The sequence below is a fragment of the Haemorhous mexicanus genome, chromosome 17, assembly GCF_027477595.1.
Source record: "Haemorhous mexicanus isolate bHaeMex1 chromosome 17, bHaeMex1.pri, whole genome shotgun sequence".
Taxonomy (NCBI): Eukaryota; Metazoa; Chordata; class Aves; order Passeriformes; family Fringillidae; genus Haemorhous; species Haemorhous mexicanus.
Window position 1 is genome coordinate 2,929,906 of NC_082357.1, and position 18,734 is coordinate 2,948,639.

The 18,734-nt window shown below is 45.8% G+C and overlaps 1 protein-coding gene across 4 annotated transcripts; it reads right to left on the bottom strand.

The window, feature by feature from the left end:
* Window positions 1-1,123: 1,123 nt before the first annotated feature.
* MPG (N-methylpurine DNA glycosylase) lies at window positions 1,124-14,793 on the bottom strand. Of its 4 annotated transcripts, none has more exons than XM_059862253.1 (6): window positions 14,699-14,778; window positions 14,258-14,360; window positions 10,610-10,757; window positions 9,795-10,020; window positions 6,581-6,785; window positions 1,124-1,644 (listed from the first exon to the last, which is right to left on the bottom strand). In XM_059862253.1, exons 4-6 carry the CDS (start codon window positions 10,014-10,016, stop codon window positions 1,250-1,252), a joined length of 822 nt encoding a protein of 273 aa, XP_059718236.1. In that variant the 5' UTR covers window positions 10,017-10,020; window positions 10,610-10,757; window positions 14,258-14,360; window positions 14,699-14,778; the 3' UTR covers window positions 1,124-1,249. The 4 variants fall into 4 exon arrangements, with proteins under 4 accessions (XP_059718236.1, XP_059718235.1, XP_059718237.1 ...); XM_059862252.1 differs by having other exon boundaries at window positions 10,610-10,760; XM_059862254.1 differs by lacking the exon at window positions 14,258-14,360 and having other exon boundaries at window positions 14,699-14,793.
* Between the last annotated feature and the right edge of the window lie 3,941 nt (window positions 14,794-18,734).

An 18,734-nucleotide genomic window follows, 5' to 3' on the forward strand; every position in this document is an offset into this window, starting at 1 on the left:
GAGCACACCAACCCACACCTGCACCTGCTCACACCAACTGGATGAAACTGGGAGCTTTAGCTGACTTACCTTCCAGCAGCCACTGGGGGAGCTTCTTTGGGGTCCCTTCAGTGAGTCCACCCCTGCAGCTGCAACAGGGATGGTAGGGAAGAGCAAAAAAACATATCTGCCCTAAAAGTCAGATCAACACCACTGCAGGCCCTGTCTAAACCAGCCCCAGGACCTGAGCATCAAGGTGAGCTACTGCAATCAGAAAAAAAGCTGCCCAGAAGGGGCTAAACCAAATTCTTTCATGGGATGGGGAGAAGAGTATTTAAAAAGAAACTTGAGCTTTTATATTGCATATGAACCTTAAGGTGGGGGTGGAGGTGGGGCGTGTGGCCACCCAGTGTGGCTGCAGTCCTGCAGGTCCTGCCCTGAATCCTGGAGGTTTTTCCTCTCTGTACCTCAAGCCAGGCTGCTGCACCAGTGGGGGTTCACACAGTGCTAAGTTCTGAACTGGTTTCAAAAGCAGCTGGGAAAATGAACAAAACCCCATTCTTGTTCTCCAAGCTGGACATTAAAGACTGGTAGAGGTTGGAAGGGGTCTGCTCAAAGGGAAGTTGTTAGCTCAGGTCACTCAGGACCCTGTCTGTGGAAGTGTGAATGGCCCACAGCTTCTCTGGGCCCCTGTTCCAGTGTTTGACCACCCTCATGGGGAAATTTTTTTTCCGTAGAGCTAATGAGAACTTCCTGTTTTCCAGCTGGTGGCCTGTTGCCTCTCATCCTGTCTGAGAGCAGCCTGGCTGTCTTCTCTATCCCCTCCCCTGAGGTAGCTGCAGACAACAGTAAGATCCTCCCTTTACATCCTTCTCTCCCAGCTCCCATCCTTTCAGTCTGCTCTGCTGCCACCCAATTTTTAAAATATTTCCCTGCAGCAGCCAAGCACTGGCCTCTGCTGAGGGCTGAAGTGATGGGAGCAGCCCAGAGCTGCGACCCTTCTCCTCTCACCCACCCTAATTAAGCCTGGATCCGTTGGCAAGGGAGAAAGTGGCCCTCAGTGTCCAAAGTGTCCAAACCCAGCCTCAGTTCTGGCTGGGAGGCCCTGGCCAGTCTCCTGCAAATAAAGCTTCACCTTGCCCCATTCATTGTGACAAAGTACATTTATTGTTAAAAACCCCCCAGGTCCCTTTATCTGCAATGATACAGCTTGAGGCCATTGTACAGAGCACAGCTCAAGTCCTGGTCCCCGGGACACTTGCAGGACTTGTCAGCTGCTAGGGGAGTGTCCCCTTGCTGCCATCTCTCTCTCTATTTTCTTGTCTACAACACTCACAAATCTGTTTCCTCGTAAATAAAACCTGAGTGGTTTCTGTGCCCACTCTCCCCTGCTGCCAATGCCAATCCTGGTGGTGGCCACCACGTCCTGCTCCCCCGGCGAGTCCTGTCCTGGCACCATCCAGATGGCAGCATCCTGAGTCAGGTCCCTTTGGTCAAAAGCCTTGTCGATGCCAAACGCCTGGCAGAGCTTGGAGGGCCCATTGCAGAGCTGCCAGTCCTTGAGCAGCCTGCTGGGTGCTTTCCTGGAGGCCCTGCGCAGCTCCCTCATGGCATCCAGGCCCTGCAGAGGTTCCAAGGAACGCAGCAGCACTGCAGCCCCTTCTCCTGTGCAGAACAAGAGCTGGGTGTTAGTATGGGGCTGTTTTCTGGGAATGCTTCACCTTTCAGCCCACTGCCAGCAGCACTTCAGCTCTGAGCCTGTGGCTCAGCCCGATGGAGAAGGAATGGCCTGGGGCACCCAACCATGGGGACTGTCCTTTGCTCCAAGGACACTCCCTTCCTCCTGTGAATCTCCAGTGTCCTGTAGCTCTGTGCCCTTCATTCTGCAGTGCTGACTTGCTCTTCCCAGCTCCACCTGATGTTGCTAAGTCTGGCTGCTGCTCCAAGGCTTGCCAGAGGGCAAGAGCTTTTTCTTATGTCAGCACAATGTTCAGGAATAAATATATATCTGGCTCAGTTTTGGCAGAGGTATCCAAAGCTCTGCTCCCAAAGCCAGTGGATTTCTAATAAACTCTGATTACAAGAACTCCAGCTAACAAAGGCAAGGAGGAATGAGTGTGGATGCTGCCAACAGAAAGAGGCAGCTTGCAGAGTGAGGCTGCACAAAGAGAAACCTGGGAAGGAGCTGCAGGCACTGGGAGCAGTCACTGCTGAGGGAGCCAGGGCTGGTACCAATCCAAACTCCCTCTGGAGGTGTAACAGCTGGGATGAGCAAGGCCTTGGGTCACTGCAAGCTCCAGCAGAGTGTGATCTGGACACATGTGCCAGGGAAGCTCTCCCAAGGCAGGGACCTGGGGCAGGACAGGGCTGCTCAGTCTGGCTGTGCGATGCACAGCCCTGGGAGCAGCACTTAGCAGAAGAGACCTTTCTATGACAAAAACTGAACAAAATGGACAAATTCTTTTCTCAAATGTGATTTGCCACCCTGTCAGAAGCCTTAGGTCCCCTGCCCTCCCAGCTGTTGCAGCCAGGTGACAGCAAAGCAAAGATGCAGCTCTGAGCAGACATTCCCTGTCAGACAAGGATCTCCAGCCTAAGTGGAACAGAAACCTTTTCCTGGTATTTTCCAGGGGCCAGCAGGGGCCCAGGTCTCCTCCTGCGTGGGTGAGGAGAGCACTGGCACAGGGCCTGTGTGCAGCCCTACACAGCTCCCCCTGTGCTGGCCACCCACAGCTTTCCTCCCACCAGCATCTGCACAGTGCTGCTCCCCAGAGTCCCCTCTCCCTCTCCAGCCTCAAACATCTGGAGCCATGCTCATGCCTGGCAAAGGCTTTTTTTGCAGGCACTGGCAGATCCCTAAGGACCTGTGATTTCCCAAAATAGGATCCCTCTCATTTTTTGTACAAATCCCACACTAAATTACCCCTCTGGGCTCCCAGTGAAGTCCTGGTTCCTGGCTCTCTGAGGTGTGCCTGCTGCCCTGAACCATCTCAGAACCCCTGCTGCCCTGACTACAGCTCAGTGAAGTCAGCCTGGATTCCAACAGCTGTCAGCAATCTGTTCCCAGGCACTCCCTTCTCCAAGGAGGGGGACTGATGATAATCTGGCAGCCAAAAGCCGCTTCCCTGGCCTAACAGTGATTTAGAGCTCAAAGGTCATTTCAGAGTTTTAAGAACATGTTCCATGTCCTAATTCTGCTTTTTATCAATGCACAAAGAAACATCCTTCCCATCATGTTGCTGCCTCCCTTGCCAGGAACAACTGCAGGATTCTGAGCAATCTCTCATTACACTGCTTGCTTTCACCCATCTCAACTGCAAGTGGAAACTGCAGTCACACTTGAACTGAGTCCTTGGGAGTTCACATGAAGAGAGACGAGCACTTGTAAATCTGCAGGTGCTCCCAGAGCAGCACAGAGCCCAGCCAGGGGGGACTGAAAATTTCTGTCTCTGGCTGCTCTCTCTGCATTTCCAGCTGGAAGTTTCCAGGTTCCTTCTAACTGTGTGAAACACACACCCCACTCTGCCCAGAGAAAGCTTTGAGAAGAGGTGGAGACAGCAGGGCAGGACATGAGTGCAGGGATACCGTGAGGAGCTATTGCCTTCTTCCCCTCACACCTCTGGCTCCTCCTGAGAAAACCTCCACATCAGAAATTTAATTTAAATTCCCAAAGAGTGGCTGAGTCAACTCCAGAGTGCTTCAGCCTGGCTTCTTCCCCCTCTCAGCCTGCAGCAGCTCACTCTCAAGGGTCACCTGAGTTCAGCATCTGCCCAGTGTGCACACAGCAGCAGCAGGGCCAGCTGGAGATGCTGAATATTTATCTCTCCTGTTAAGAGTCACTCCATATAATGAGCAGCATTCAGGGCTAAAAGCTGGGATCTAACAACACTGCAGAGGCCAATTCTCTCCCTGAGCAGCCAGAATTCATAACATGACAGTAGAGTCCCACACCCCCACAGCACAGTTTTCTGCTCCTTCCCCGAAACAGCTCCAGCTCTCAGGCTTGGAAACAGCTCTTGGCCACGGGAGAGAAGAGAATTTTCTCCTCCATTCACCCACCTGACTCAGTGCTCCCCAATACTTCCTCCAAAATCCTAGTCTAGGAGCTGAAAGTTAGGGAGAAGTCCCTGCAGTGTGACCCTGGGCTGAACATCACCAGGCTCTCCATTTTACAAGCTATTCTTTCAGATCTGGCAGCAAAATACAGACTGTGGCAAATTCCAGAGAAACAGATCACAGCTAAGTCAAAGAGAGGCATGACTGGCATTTATCCTCTTCCTGAGGCAAGAGAAGCCCCACATCTCTCTTAACTCTAGGGAACGCCCTTAGCACTGAGATTATTGTGCAGCTCAGGATATACTGCAGGATTCATGCACAGTAAAAGACTTTGGCTATGTTTTCTATAAGCTCTTCTCCTCTACCACCCATGATTTCTCCAAATGTAGTGATGCCTGCTGTGGCTTCAGGCAGTTGCAGTATTTCACTCAGGGATGGGAGGACCTCTCACAGTAAAATTTCCCACAATGAAGCTTTATCTCAGTGATGTGCATGAAGATTTCCCCTTCCTCTCTGACAAAGAATACTGGATCCCCTCCCCATTTCATTATGATTTCATGAACACAGGGCTATGGGTGACACAATCTTCCCATCCCTGAATGGATGGGATACTGGAACCTAAACCTCAGCATCAACCAATAAACAGAGAAGGTTTATTCCACCTGGAGTAAGAGGCTGTGAGGTTGTGTATCAAAACAAGTGATCCCTAAAGAGTCAGAACTCCACTGGTTCAGAGGATACACTTGTCTCTTGGAGCTGTTTGCCTTCAGAGCAAGCTATGAAAAAGGACCATGCTGTGCCATAAGAGGTTTTTTTTTTTTTCTTTTTTTTCAGGGTTTGTGTTTTTTCGCAGCTAGAGTCAAACCAAAGTTCTGAAAATCCCATATCCAGAGAATGAAATGCTTTTGCCCTCTAGTGAGATGCCATTGAGAAGATGACTCCCTCAATCCTTCCCTCAGACTAAACCACAGCACAATAAACAATTCCTCCTCCCCCTAACTGGAGAAAAACATCTCGGGTGTGATTCCTCCCCACATTCTCTCTTTCAACACTTCTGCATGTGGGCAAATACACAGAAAGGGCAGTTCCAGTTTGTGTAGCTGCATCAGGGGTGCACAAGGTGCACAGCCAGGGCACTGACTGCAGCGATCTGACAAAGCTGGCAGCGACAGCTCTGCCTGGTGTCACTCCTGTGGGACAGGGCAATGGGGAGGGAGTTTGTAACAAAATTGCAATGAATTCCATCACCACGGGGAGCCCTTTAACTGCTTTGCTACAAAACTAAAAACAGGTATATAAGGAAAATTTTCCCGAAGTGTGTATTTCAAAGAAATCTTTCTAGAATTCAAAGGCTAAACAGATTTTTTAAAATAAAAAGTATTATTCTTAATATTTTAATTACCACGAATCCCATCCTGACAAATGAACCATGTGCTTTCATAATCTGAACAGATGTGGCAGAGCCAATGTAATGAAGGTCACATGTGTGTGTTCATCCACCAGACTCAGATCCTCAGCTGGAAATTCAGGCTCTTCCCCCACACTATAATGTGGCACTATTTTTCTGCTTGACTTCTGTCCAAAGGCCAAAACCTGAGCATTCATGGTCACAGTTACATTTGCTCTCCACTTAGGAATACACAAGCTTTTTAACCTTTAGCATTGAAATAGTGAAAAAGAAATAAATTGGGTTTGAGATTTTTTCTAACAGAATGAGTAGTTACCTAGGAAACACTTGCTGTCATTTCAAGGTGTCTAATTAAACAAGAGATTCATTGCAAGGCAAATACTGTCATTCTTACAGGACAGGAAAAAGAGGGAAGTTTTCAGTAATGCTTGTCAAGAGTCCTGAAATGTGAAAGACAGTTTCAGTAAATTACAGAATAATTTAATTAGAGCTTGATTATTTTTTCTTGAGAATAATAAAAGAAGATTCAAGATTCTGTAACAGTCTGGGTATTTTGATTTGGGTGGGTTTTTTTGGCTTTTAGATACAGCTAGACAGCTAAAATGCTTCTACTGACTCCTTGCTTAAGCTTAGGACATCTCAGACTTTTTGTTTTCCCCAACATTTCATTCAGCCTCTGAAGAAAAAGGCAGGAGTCAGAGGAGTTTCTTGCCATGGCAACAGACACCAAGATTTAGGCTGTCATTAATGACTCTGAATTTTTCTCTACATCACCACTTTTGAGGAACAAGGTTCACTGAATCATATGACTGAGGCAGCAGTGCAGGTCATCAAAACTGAAAGCTCCATCCTATCCAGATTCTCCCTCATTTCTCAATCTTGCTGTGCCTGAACAGCTCCCACAGCTTCCAGCTGGGACAAACAGGGCAGCTGGAGATGGGCCCTGCCTGCTGTGCTGCCTGTGCACAGGGACACCCTGATCACAGTGGCAAAGCCCAGGTCCCAAGGGAGGATGATGACAGCAAGTCACTGCCATCAGAGAGCCCACAGAGCGCTCACAAGTGACTTGCACACCACTGTAGCTTGAAATGTCAGCCCCATCCTGCTGGCATTCCACCTCTTTCAGCCTCAGCTTACCTTGGCTGGAAACATTCATGCAGAAATAAATCCCATAGATCTGGTACACGTACAGAGTTCCTGGTTTCATGAACATTGCTGCATTCCGTTGTGTTTGCTTCCCACCTTTCGAGTGGGAAGCTTCATCTTCCCCACCCAGATAAGCTTCTGTTTCAACAATCCTGCCCCAGAGCTCTCTGCCATCAGGAAGTTTGCGAACTAAAATCTGAAAGAGAGGTCAGAGTGCATCAGTTACCAGCTCTCAGTACAAAATAACCACAGCAAGAGCTGTGGAAACAGAGAACTTGGAAAGAAAGGACCTGATGGTACTAAATCCTCTCCAGTGAGCAGTCTATAAGCTAACACCAACTTTTTCAGCTTCCACAGCCCAGTAAAAGGAGTTCCCACTGTCACTCACTCCACAAAATGCCCGGAGTGTCTAGATGGGGAAGTATGAAACAGAACCAATTTATGATCCTACATATACTAAAGCCCACGGAGGTGCTTTTGGGGTTATTTTCTGTACTCTCCACTCCAATCCATCAGGTTTAAGGCAAAAATCGCTGCTGATATCAACCTTGAAGCATCATGATTGTATAATCTTTAGATCAGAAGAAATATGACAGTGTCACAACTAAATAACTGCTATGATTATACAGTTTCCCTCCCTAGAAATGTTTCAAACAAGTCCCAGTCCCAAATCACAAAGATAATCAGCTCTAGAGAGGGCATCAATGCTATTTCAGTATTTTCTGCACCAAAGAGAAGGGTAGTGCAGGAGGGATGGGAATTGGCTTCAGGCAGACAACAGATCTTTGTTATTACAGTGTGTTCTTGCTGCTGGTACCTCCTTAAATAAAACAAAGCAGATGCAGGGGAAACAAAACACGAGAGTCAAAATATTCTCTTTAAAAATAAAGCAACCACTAAACTTTGTACAAAGAAATTTGTGGTTTGACCTTATTTCTAAATGTTGTGCTTTACTTAACGTGTATGAAATACTGCAGCACAGTCTTGTTTGGGCACCAGCAATCAGTTTAATTATAACACTTTAATTATGCAGCTGTTCAAAAATGACCTTCAGAAAACAAAGCTTAATTCCTAACAGATGTTTGTGCTGGATTGGTAATGCAGATATTGATCTGATCCATAATGGATGCTCCAGGAGTTGGTTTCCAAAGCTGCAGCTCCAATATATCACAGTTTCCCTACAGTCTTTGTCAAATTGTTGAAAATAATCCGTTTATTATTTTTTATGAGAAAAAAAAAGCACTGGTGTTCAGCAAGTGCCTGGGAACACCCCAAAACCAGACCCATTTCTCCCTCAGTATGATGAAATGCAATGGTTAGCTTATGGGTTTAAAAGCATCCAGGCATTTCCCTGTCTTCAGACACACCAAATATTCTGTTGAATAAAGATTTTTAAAATGCTGATAATTCCCAACACCTCACAGTAAGCCATTTCATAAAGGTTATTTTTCTCATTGAGGATGTATCTTGATGTTATGGCAGTTCCCTCTGAAAGGCCATTCACTGCATGTACCTTTTTTGTTTCCAAGAACTCGGGTATCATGAAGATAAGCAAGAGTAATATAGCAGGTGCCTCCAAAATTTGGTAGAATGAAGGTAATGAAGGAAACACTAAATTACCTTTATGAGAGAATAAGCTGGGTGATGGGAAACTGGGGGTTATACTTTTAAGAAAATGTAAAATTAAGACAGAAATCACGTGGTTTGGAATACTAGACCTAAATAGGAAAAATACAGAATTAGGACTCAAAAATCATCTGCCCAAAATAACTGAATGAGGGTGATGGGGCCAATAAGACAACATAAATATATCAGTAATGGGAGACTTCAGGCATCCTCAGATACAGCAGGACATGTGCAATGTTTGCTTAGACACCATAAAATGTCATGCAGAGCGAGGAATCAGGAACCTCATGAGAAAAGACTCAGTTCTCAGATCTGGAGCAAAACACAAAGTTTTTTCCAAAGACTTACTCCTGAAAAACAACTCAGTACCATGACCGTGAAGGATAAAGTTCAGTGTCTTTTCACAAGCATTAAAGTCCAAAAATAATCTACCAGAGTCTTGCCTAGCAGCACAAAGAGGAGACTATGTAAAGCGAGGGAGCTTGTTGGGAAGAGCTTTAGAGGCAGCCAAAGGTTAAGGCCTGAAAGGCAAGCCTCTAGCAGGATGTCTGCAAAGATAGCAACACGTGTGGAGTATCACAAAGAGGTGAAGGCACACCAGCAAGAAACCCAGCAGGGCTAAAAGGCAGAGCAAAGGCGTCACTTACAAGCAAGATATCCTTAGAAAATAAAAAAAGGCTGGATGCAGCAAAACAGGCCAAAATCAACAGTTTGTGGAACAAATTCCTGGAGTTATCTAAAGCCATGAGAACCCAGAGAGTCTGCTCACCCTGCAGACAATAAAGGTATACAAAAGACTCAGAGAAGGCAAGAGCACAGCAGTGAAACTGAACACAGATTTTGCAGTTGAGTTTAGCAGGCCCAGGACTGGAATTTTTTTATAGGAATAATGCTAAGGAACTCCCTCCCCTGGAAACAACCAGAGAGTTTTCTGAAGGACTCACTGAGCAGAAGAGTCAATCTCCACCACTCTGATTTCCAAAGGCTTTCAGCAAGGTCCAAAGACTTCTCAAAGTTTATGCAATGGGCTAAGGGAGAAGTCCTTGCATGAACAGGTAATAACTTGGAAACTCAGAAACAAAAGATAGGAACAGAAATATTTGGAGTGAAAAGAGCTTAACTGTGGGACTGTGCAATCCTTAGCATAACAAGACAGTAAAATGGAGGCAAAGATGATGTTGCTGACTGAAAAGCATTGCTTTCCACCGGGCTAAGCAAGAAACAAAAACAAGTAAAACAATTGCTGAAAGGAAGATAATGGGCCTGAACCAGCCTTCAAACCACAAGTAGCTAAGTACATTTTAGTAAACAGAAAAAAGGAAGGAAAACTCCACCAAAAAAACCCCAATTAAAAATGTGACAGACTAAATCTGAAAAATTTCTTCTCTGACTTCATCCAGAATAGATTCAGCTACTGGTCTTAAAATTCCACTTCTCTTAGTAAGAGAAGGAATGAGAGCTGTATTCCTAAAATAGCCAAGCCCAGGAGTCAAATGGCAAAAAAAGAATTTCATCCTTCTACACTAAGTCATTAGCTAGCACATAATCCAGTACAAGAATCTCAGTGCTCATGCCTTACCTGTCCCAGAAAGGACTTGGCCAGACTAACACAGGGCTGGTTGAAAAAGTCTTCTTGTAGCTGAGGAGAATTTTTTTTCTCTACCACAAAATATTTGCTGCTTTTTGGAGAAGGGTCTGCTCCAGGTGTAGTGTTCAGCTGCTCCACAGCATTGATCTGAGGGGAACTGCTGGTGTTTTGAAGAGCACTTAATTGAGCCAAGAGCTTTCTTTTTCTTGGCATAGTTCTAGAAGATGGATATAAGTATCATTAGGATTATAAAGCTTATTTAAAAGCAACTCATTTCCACAAACTTCTGTTTTTACACATCTCTCCACAACAATGAATCTGAAACCTATGACTACATGGACAACCTATGCAAACTGCAGCAGCAGGTGACAGATTTAGCTGTGTTTGCACCAGTCTGGGCAAATATTGGGCTCTCCTGATGAGCAAACAGAAAACAGTTTGAGTAGTTATCTTTTAAGGACTGCAGATAAAAGCAACTCTGCTCCACTAAGCATTGGAAATAAGTTTACTGTTAGGTTTGAAAATTCAGAAAGTAAAAGCAAAGATGAACCAGTACTTTGTACTTTTTACCTAAAGCTAACAAAATCTTTTAAGCAGACAGAAAAACTACAAAACAAGTACTTCAAAAATTGTGCTGCCTCAGAAAGCCCACAGAAGCTGTGTATCAATCATTTTCAAAGGTAACGTAACTGGATCAGAATCTAAACCTCCACAGGAAATTCAGAGATGCCCTATTCAGTCACAAACTTGTTTATCGTGCTGTAAAAGTGCTTGTGCTAGAATCTCCCCAAAATGACTCAACTTACCAGAAAGAGTCAACCTACTGTTCCAGCCAAGAGCAGGGACCTGAGGCAGCTACATCACAATTGTGCCATCGTTCTCCTGGTCTGTCACCACTTTCCATGTGAGCTCCACAAAGGTGGTGTTTCCTTTTCAGTGTTGCAGTCCTTACACCTGCTGAACAGGTACAAGCATTTATTCACTGGATAAAGTGCTTTGAAACAGGCCAAGAGATTCCAGAGATCTGATACCAAGAGTGCACCATTAGATCAAACTCCAGAATAACTTGCAGTTTTCTGCTTTTCTGGCCCATAAAAAGCCCATCTCCCAGACGGGCAGTGCTGGAGATGCTCTTAAGCCTTTGTTATTCAGTGGGGAATACACTTTTCCTATACTGAATACACAGGAAGCTGAAACCAAACTTTTTAAAATGCCCCCACTGGCACTAAATTTGGGAAGTGTCAGCCTCAAAAAAAGGACTTTTACAAGAGAATGCAAAGACACCAATTCTAAATTTGACCCCATGTAGATTTAAGGATCCAACGTCAAACAGATTTAGCAATGGAGAAAGAATCCTATAGCTGAACCTGGAAGTAAGTATGCACATAAGTAATGAACTGCTGCCACTCATTTTTTCACCAGATATCAGCATTTAAAAATTACTACAAAAACTTTCAATATCAAAAGCAATCTTTATCTTGATCTGATGATTCTCACAATGAAGTTCCACCAGCAACAGTTTATTTTCACTACAGTGAAATCCAGCATTGCTACAATCTGAATCACCAGTGCCAATTCCCCAACAGTGTCATGTTTCACCTCAGAAGAATCCAGACACAAACATATAAAAATAGGTAGGAAAAAAATCGTATCACATTGGCATGACTGGCAGGGAGGTAGGAGTTTTATTTTTTTCTTGACATCTAACTCTTTATTGCAATAATTCAATGGTGTCAGAGACTTGTCACAGAACCACCAGCTCCATGCCAGGTACTCTGCTCTGAACTGTGGCTTTTAGCTGGCAGGAATTCTTAAAAATTTTGTTAGAACTCACCAGCCTGCCTCAGACAGAACTGTCTGGTGGCCTGGGCAAGTGAGTCCTGTCTAGGAGAAAGAGCTGGAAGAAGGAAGGGGCAGAGGAGCAAACCTCACCGTTTCAGACTGACCCCCTGAAACACTCAGTCAAGGCAGTACTTCCCACTGAAGACAATACCTCCAGACTTCTCTGACAGCATTAACTGGAACTTCCAGCTCATCAGCCACACATAAAGACATGCTGCAAACATGGCTGACTCGAGGGGAGCATTAACTCATTTGGTAATTTGTGCTCTTATGGAATGCGACACCAGAAACAGGATCTGAGCTGCCTGGCACCTACAGCACTTCCAATTAAATCATTCCCAAATCTGCAAGTGCTCTTACTGACACGTTATAGCAGCAGCCTTAGGGCACTTGTAACTTCATTGCTATGGGCTGATCCTTGACACATCTCAGCATCTTCAATAGAAACAGCAGCAGGAAATTGCCTTCTAGCCAGGGGAAATGGGTCAGTACAGAAACGTGAGTGCAGAGTGAGGGGCTGCAACACCAGCTTGGAAACCCAGAAAAAACCCCACATTCCTAATGCTCTGTCCCCCTGCTTGTTCATAGCAAGATCTGAAACACAAAGCCCTGTGCTTCAAAGCCTATCTACACTTTCTAGAAAGATGTTGCTTGAAAATACAAATCTCTTCTTGCCCAAGAAAAATCACACTGTAGAAGGCAACACATACCATGGAGCCAAGCCCTGTGTATTAGGGAAGCAAGAGGCTCAACCTCTTCTGTAAATCCACATACAAATTCTGCAGCTCTTCATTCCTATCTAGATTTTCCTGCTTGTAAAATAAACAAATCCCACTCCTGGGCTTCAAATAATGAGCCATGGGTATCATCACTGTTTACTAATCCTGTTGTAACCAAATTAACTACAAGTTGTTGAGCACATCTGGTAAAAACATACAAAAAAAAGGGTATGGAAGTCAGAAAAAGAAGATGAAGAGCAGAATCAGCACAAGTGCCTGGAGTGTTCAGGGCTGCTGCGCTAATCTCAGGCAAGTGGTTCAGAAGCCTGCAAGCCAGAATTGGAGAGACACTGCAAATCAGTGCAAAACCCAGCTCAGCAGCAGAGACACCCTGTACTCAAGGCACAACAGAGTCTACAGAGGATTCTTTAATCCTTCTAACAAGACTGCATTTGCAGGCATTTTGTTAGGTATTTAATGACTTTTCATGAAAAGAAGGAAAAAAAATATATCCCACTGGCAATTTGCATGTACTTTTGGCTCCCAGGTTCAGATACCTGCACAACCTTCCTCAGGTACATCAATTTTTGTGACAGAATAATGAAGAGTACATAAAACACTGCCAGTTCTGGAGAGACAATTCCTCACAGCAATTCCCAGTTGTACAGATTTTAAGTGGGAACAGATGCTAGGTCAGACCAAAGGATACCTCTCCCTGGATCCTGCTCTCCTGCCCAGGTCAAGAGCAGGAGCCTGGGGAAGAACAGAATAAACATCCAGGGCTCCTCCACACATCCTCCACGTCTGTGGACTGGAACCTTCTGATCCAGGCACAGTCTTCCCTGAATCTCTCTAACACCAGCCAAAGGGAGATTGACCAAGAAAGAAAACTTCACAGAATCAGTTATTACTGCTCCAAAAACTTCATTTTGTGTGGGGAATTTGCACTGCTCCCCACCCATATGAATCAGTTTACACCTGCACTTCACCACCCTCAGCCCTCTTTACCACCTTCAATAAGGCAAAGCCAGCTGGAAACACTGATTTTCCATGTCTTCCACAAACTATCCCTGCAGCACCCCAATGGTGACCTCCAGCCACCAGGAGAGCTGCCCATTTACTCACATCCTCTTTGCTATCTTTGCAACAACTGTGTATGTATGGCAGGGGAACTCCCTTATGATGTCCAGGTAAAGAGCTCCCGTTTAAAACCTTCCTGAAATCTGAGTACAGACTGTGAGGCAGACCACAACACACTTATTTAGACCCGCAGAAAATTCCAGCATTTTTTTAAGGCATGACTTATAAACCACATTGATTTTCCCCCCTAGATACTTATGCAGCTGTCCAATAATCCTACTTTGCTACATTTGCTATTAATTCACTTATTGGTGGTCAAACTTCCAGGTCTGCAGTCCTTGGATTTGCCCTAGAACCCTCTTTAAAAATTAGTGACACATTTGCTGCTGAAACCATCACTAGCAACATGTCCTTGGGGGCTGCATCTGGTTTGGTAGTTTATTCTTGTTTCTGCCAGTTTAGCAACTTATTCCTGCCAGTTAGTCCTGTCTTTTTTGTTCCATAACCTCTTAAACAGACATTTTAAGGCAGATCCTTCAATGAGTTCTCAGCATGAATGATGTCTCTCTGCCTTTCCTGTCTAGTCTACCCTATTAGTAAACCAGAAGTAAGTTAATAATGTATAGTTTTCTGGAAAACAGTGTGAGAAAACACTGGGAAAAAAAAAAAAAAACCACTGAAAAAAGACTGCAAACATGAGCTAATATAACATATAGCTAATATAACTACATAGAGTCAATTTCTCCACAGATTCTGACATCACGTGCAATCCTAACAGTGCAAAAATAAGCCAAAAGGGATGCTTTTATTCACCTTATTAAGTGCTGGGGATCTTATTTCCTTGCAATTCAAGCCCTCGCTCCTACTCCCTACCGGGCATCTTGAGCTTTTCTGGGATGAAACCTAACTCATCCTTCTGTAAAGAATAAAGAAGGCAACAACGAGCAATGACGAAAAACAAACAAGCAAACAAAAAGCCTTCTCAGCAGAATTACATTTTGGTTGAGGACACTCGTGATTTGGAGCGGAATCCGGGGCTGCAGCGGGGGGCGCGCCCGGCAGTGCTGGGCAAGGCCGGCCAGGCCCGTTCGAGTGCTGCTGGCGCCGTGACCGCGGCCGAGCCCCAGGAATCCGAGCTCCCTCCTCCGCCCGCCCCGGTCGCTCCCGGCCATTTCCGGCAGCTCCCGGCCATTCCCGGTCGCTCCCGGCCATTCCCGGTCGCTCCCGGCCGTTCCCGGGCTCCCCCTCACGCACCTGCCGGGCCCGTTCCCGCCGCGGGAGGGGCGCGCGCAGCCCCTGCCGCGGCCCCGCGGAAGCCCCGCAGCCGCCGTGAGGGGCGGGAGGGGCCGGGCCGGGGCGGAGGCGCGGCCGTGGCGGGGAAGAGCCTCTGTCGGCGTGGGGAGCGCTGCGGCCCCGATGTATGGATTGCTCTTCCTCAGGGGTGTCTCCTTGTGGGTGTTGCTTTGTGGAGCACAGATCCTCTGTAAAACAGCGTTTGAACTCTCGCTGGTTTTCAGCATCCACTCCTCGTTTTTTCATGTTAATTATTAATTCATCAGTACGAAGGCTGAGAGAATTGGGCGTGCTCAGCCTGGGTTAGAGAAGGCGCGTGGAGACCTCAGAGCCCCTTCCAGTGGCTATAAAGGGCCTTCAAGACAGCTGGAGAGAGACTTTGGATAAGGGCCTGGAGTGACAGGAGAAGGGGGAATGGCTTCAATCTGACAGAGGGGATATTAGGAAGGAATTCTTCCTTTGTGGGGGTGAAGAGGCTGTGGGACAGGGTGCCAGAGAAGCTGTGGCTGCCCCATCCCTGGAAGTGTCCAAGGCCAGGCTGGACAGGACCTGGAATAACGGGAGATGTCCCTGCCCATTTCAGGGGGTGGAACTGAGTAATCTTTAAGGTTCCTTCCGACCCAAATTATTTAGTGGTTCTAGTCCAAAAAGGCATGAGCATGCATTCCAATGAACATGGATGGTCACAAGCTGGCTTTACAGAGAGCTACATTAATTACTCCCTCAGTTCCCCAAATAGCAAGTATCTGGCCTGCAGAAAAAATTCTTGGCTTCAGCTTTTATCCAGATGGAGCATATGGTAAAAATGGGGGCAAAATACGATTTTTCCTCACAACATTCTGGGGACATGAAGCTGGGGCCATTGATTCATAAACAGTGCAGAAAGCGTATGAGGGAAAGTCTGATGAATCCAAGTGGGTTTATTCCCATTTTTGTAATAAAATACTCATACCAGGATAGCACCAGCTAGGATCCAGTGATGCATTGAATAGACATTCACTGTCTACCCCTTTTGTGAATTTGGAAGGGAGAAGGATAAATTACTGACTATAATTTTAGGGGACATTGACAGCTTTGGAAGTGCAGCCAGGAGTATGAGTAGCTAAAGGATTTTATGGAGGCAGAAATAGGGACCAGTTAATTTGAGCATGAAGTCATGCTTGAATGTGAGCAGGCCAGAGGAAAAACTGACATTCCTGTAAACCACAAACAGAGCCCAGAATTTCCAAATGTTACTATTCCAGTTTAATAGGAAGGTGTAAAAAAATACCCAAACAAACCATGAATGGAGCAAACATAGTGTCTGTTACACAATATTAATTCTTTTTGACCGTGAAAAAGCAGCTGATATACTTTGGAACCCAAAGCAACTTCAAGAATGCACTGAAAAGCCCTTAAATCATTGTAAAGCATGATAGCACTGCTACTGTAATGGTGTAAAAAAAATGAAAAGAGAAGGAAACATGAATAAATCTTAAAGGTATTGATACTGGAGATCTCTGTATGATGTTTTAGTTAAAATAGATAAAAATAAGCTCACAAGAGTGAGGAACCCCTGGAGGGAGGTTACCTGCTGGCTGCACAGACGTGTTTAGCTCCAGTCTGAAACGAGCCATTTGTGTATTAGCAAAGAAAACAATCATTTAAAAATGATTAACAGTGTTGACTGAGTGTCTTTGAAAGAGCATCTCGGACTTCCTGACTTGCATGGTTCACATCCCAGCTTTAATGTGGTATTAATATAAAAGAGGAAGACCAAGAAAGTGCGTGAAAAGGAAGATAACCAAACATCAGACTGATCTTTCAGCGAATTATGAAACCTAAAGGAGAAGCTGAGCAATAATGAGAGCTGTGAGGAGGATTTCCTGGGGTCAGACTAGTTCAGCTCTGCAGACATTTCCCCTGTGGGAGTCTGTGGGACAGGCACTCTCAGGATGCTGGCTTCTTTGGCAGCAGATCTATTTCATGCCCAAAGGAAGTATTTAAAGCTTTTAGCACCTGAGGAATGCAGATTGCTCCAAGTGACAGCATATGCCATGTTCTTCGTTTGTCCAATAACTTCACTGTTACAGCATCAATGCCTAAAATAGCCTCTTGTAAAAGCAGATCTGTTTGAGAAGATTAAAGTTCCCCTCCCTGTGGGGCAAAAACTTTTTAATGTGAGAGGAATGACTTGGAATCTGTGGTTAGAAAATCTGGCTGGTGGAGACCCTGGGGTCTGTGGCACAACGGCTGCATACAGCGCGCCAGGCTTTTCTTGGAGCAGAAACTGTTTGCAGAGTGGTTCCCTACAGCTCCCAGGCTGTGCAGAGCCCTGACTTATCATCCTTTTACAGCCAGCACAGCAGAGCAGCATGGAAGCAGGACAAAGCAGTAGGGGCAGATTTTCAAGTTTTCTCTTTGTAAGGTGCCAAATGAAGCTCAGCAGTCTGTTGAAAGCCTCCTCTGTCCTGTTAGGAAGAGACATGGAATTCCCCACCGGCCATCGCCTGGACACTTCACGTGGCCATGCTGCTCTTGCCAGGAGCACAGGACAGCTGCAACTCTTCATGAGCCAATTCTTGAAGAATTCCCGTGGATGAAAGCACTCCAAGCAGCACAGGGTTTTTATGACATCCCCTCCTGGCCTCTCCTGACATCCAGTCTTGGCTGCCGCTTCCTACTTATCTGCAACTGCCAGTGTGTCTTATCCAGAGCTATTTCCAACCAGCGTCTGAGGTATGTACAGCACTCCAAAACCCAGTGCTAGGAGGGAGAGGTGCTTGTAGCTACTTTGGTATCTCCCACACCCAAGCTGAGCCACAGATCAAATGTCCAGTTCTGTAAACCAAGCCCATTCAATTCGTTATGTAAGCGGATGTGTGTGTATTATCCTAAATTTGGGGATATCCATGGTAGGTACCAGTCCACCCGCTTTGCACTCAGGATGCAGGGAATCCTTCCAAGTGCACTGCAAGCAATGGGGAAACCCAGTAAAGCAACACAGCTTCTAGGAGCCTCGGCTCTGGATCAGAGAGGGCAAGCATTCAGTAACCTATTAATGGATTCTACTCAGTCTTATTTGTTTGTTTCCTTTGTGTGAAAGACATTTTTGTTCTCTAACAAGACAGAAATGGTTGGCTTCACAGGATTTCTCAATGCAGAGAAACAAATAGGTTAGATATTAGGAAGAAATTCTTCCCTGTGAGGGTGGGGAGGCCCTGGCACAGGTTGCCCAGAGAAGCTGTGGCTGTCCTGTCCCTGGAAATGTCCAAGGCCAGGTTGGACGGGTCTTGGAGCAGCCTGGGATAGTGGAAGTTGTTCCTGCCCGTGGAAGAGGTGGAACTGGGTGGGCTGTAAGGTTCCTTCCAACCCAAACCATTAAAAAAGAACAAAAGCTAAAAACCCAAGTGAGCAGAGCAAACTGCTGGGCTGCTGGGCTCTGCTTCCTATGTCTATAGGACTGAGAGCTTACATAGTACAGCTATGTCTGGGAGCCTCTCCTAGCTGCACAGGAGCAATGGGAAGCCAGAGAGTGAAACCAAAGGCTCAGCTAAACTAGCAGGAGGTGAGGAATGATGTGATGGAGCTGTACTAACAATCAGCCAAGCTTTTTAAAATATGGTAGTTTCCTGTTCTGAAGGGGTTAAAGACAGTTCATTCAGTATTTTCTAGATCAAGATGCAGTCATGCTTATAAATCAGTCAGAACAGAGAAAGGGTATACATGAGAGTGTTGGAGGGATTTGTGGAGAAATATGTAAATGTTTGTCCAGTCAAAGCATTGCAAGCCTGAGAGCTGTTAGCCATCTCCAGTTCTGCCCCTCTGCTGACAGTGCTCAGAATGTGCTGGATGCAGGGAAAAAGCCAATTAAAGAAATTCCTCTGGCTCCTTGCCCCTAACCACTTATTCTTGCCTCTCCTTCAGAAGAGTTTCCTCTCCAGTGTACCAGTACAGTGACGTGCAGAGCTGTGCTTAAACCAGGTCCCTGAGCTGGAAGAGGGTCGCATCCCTTCTC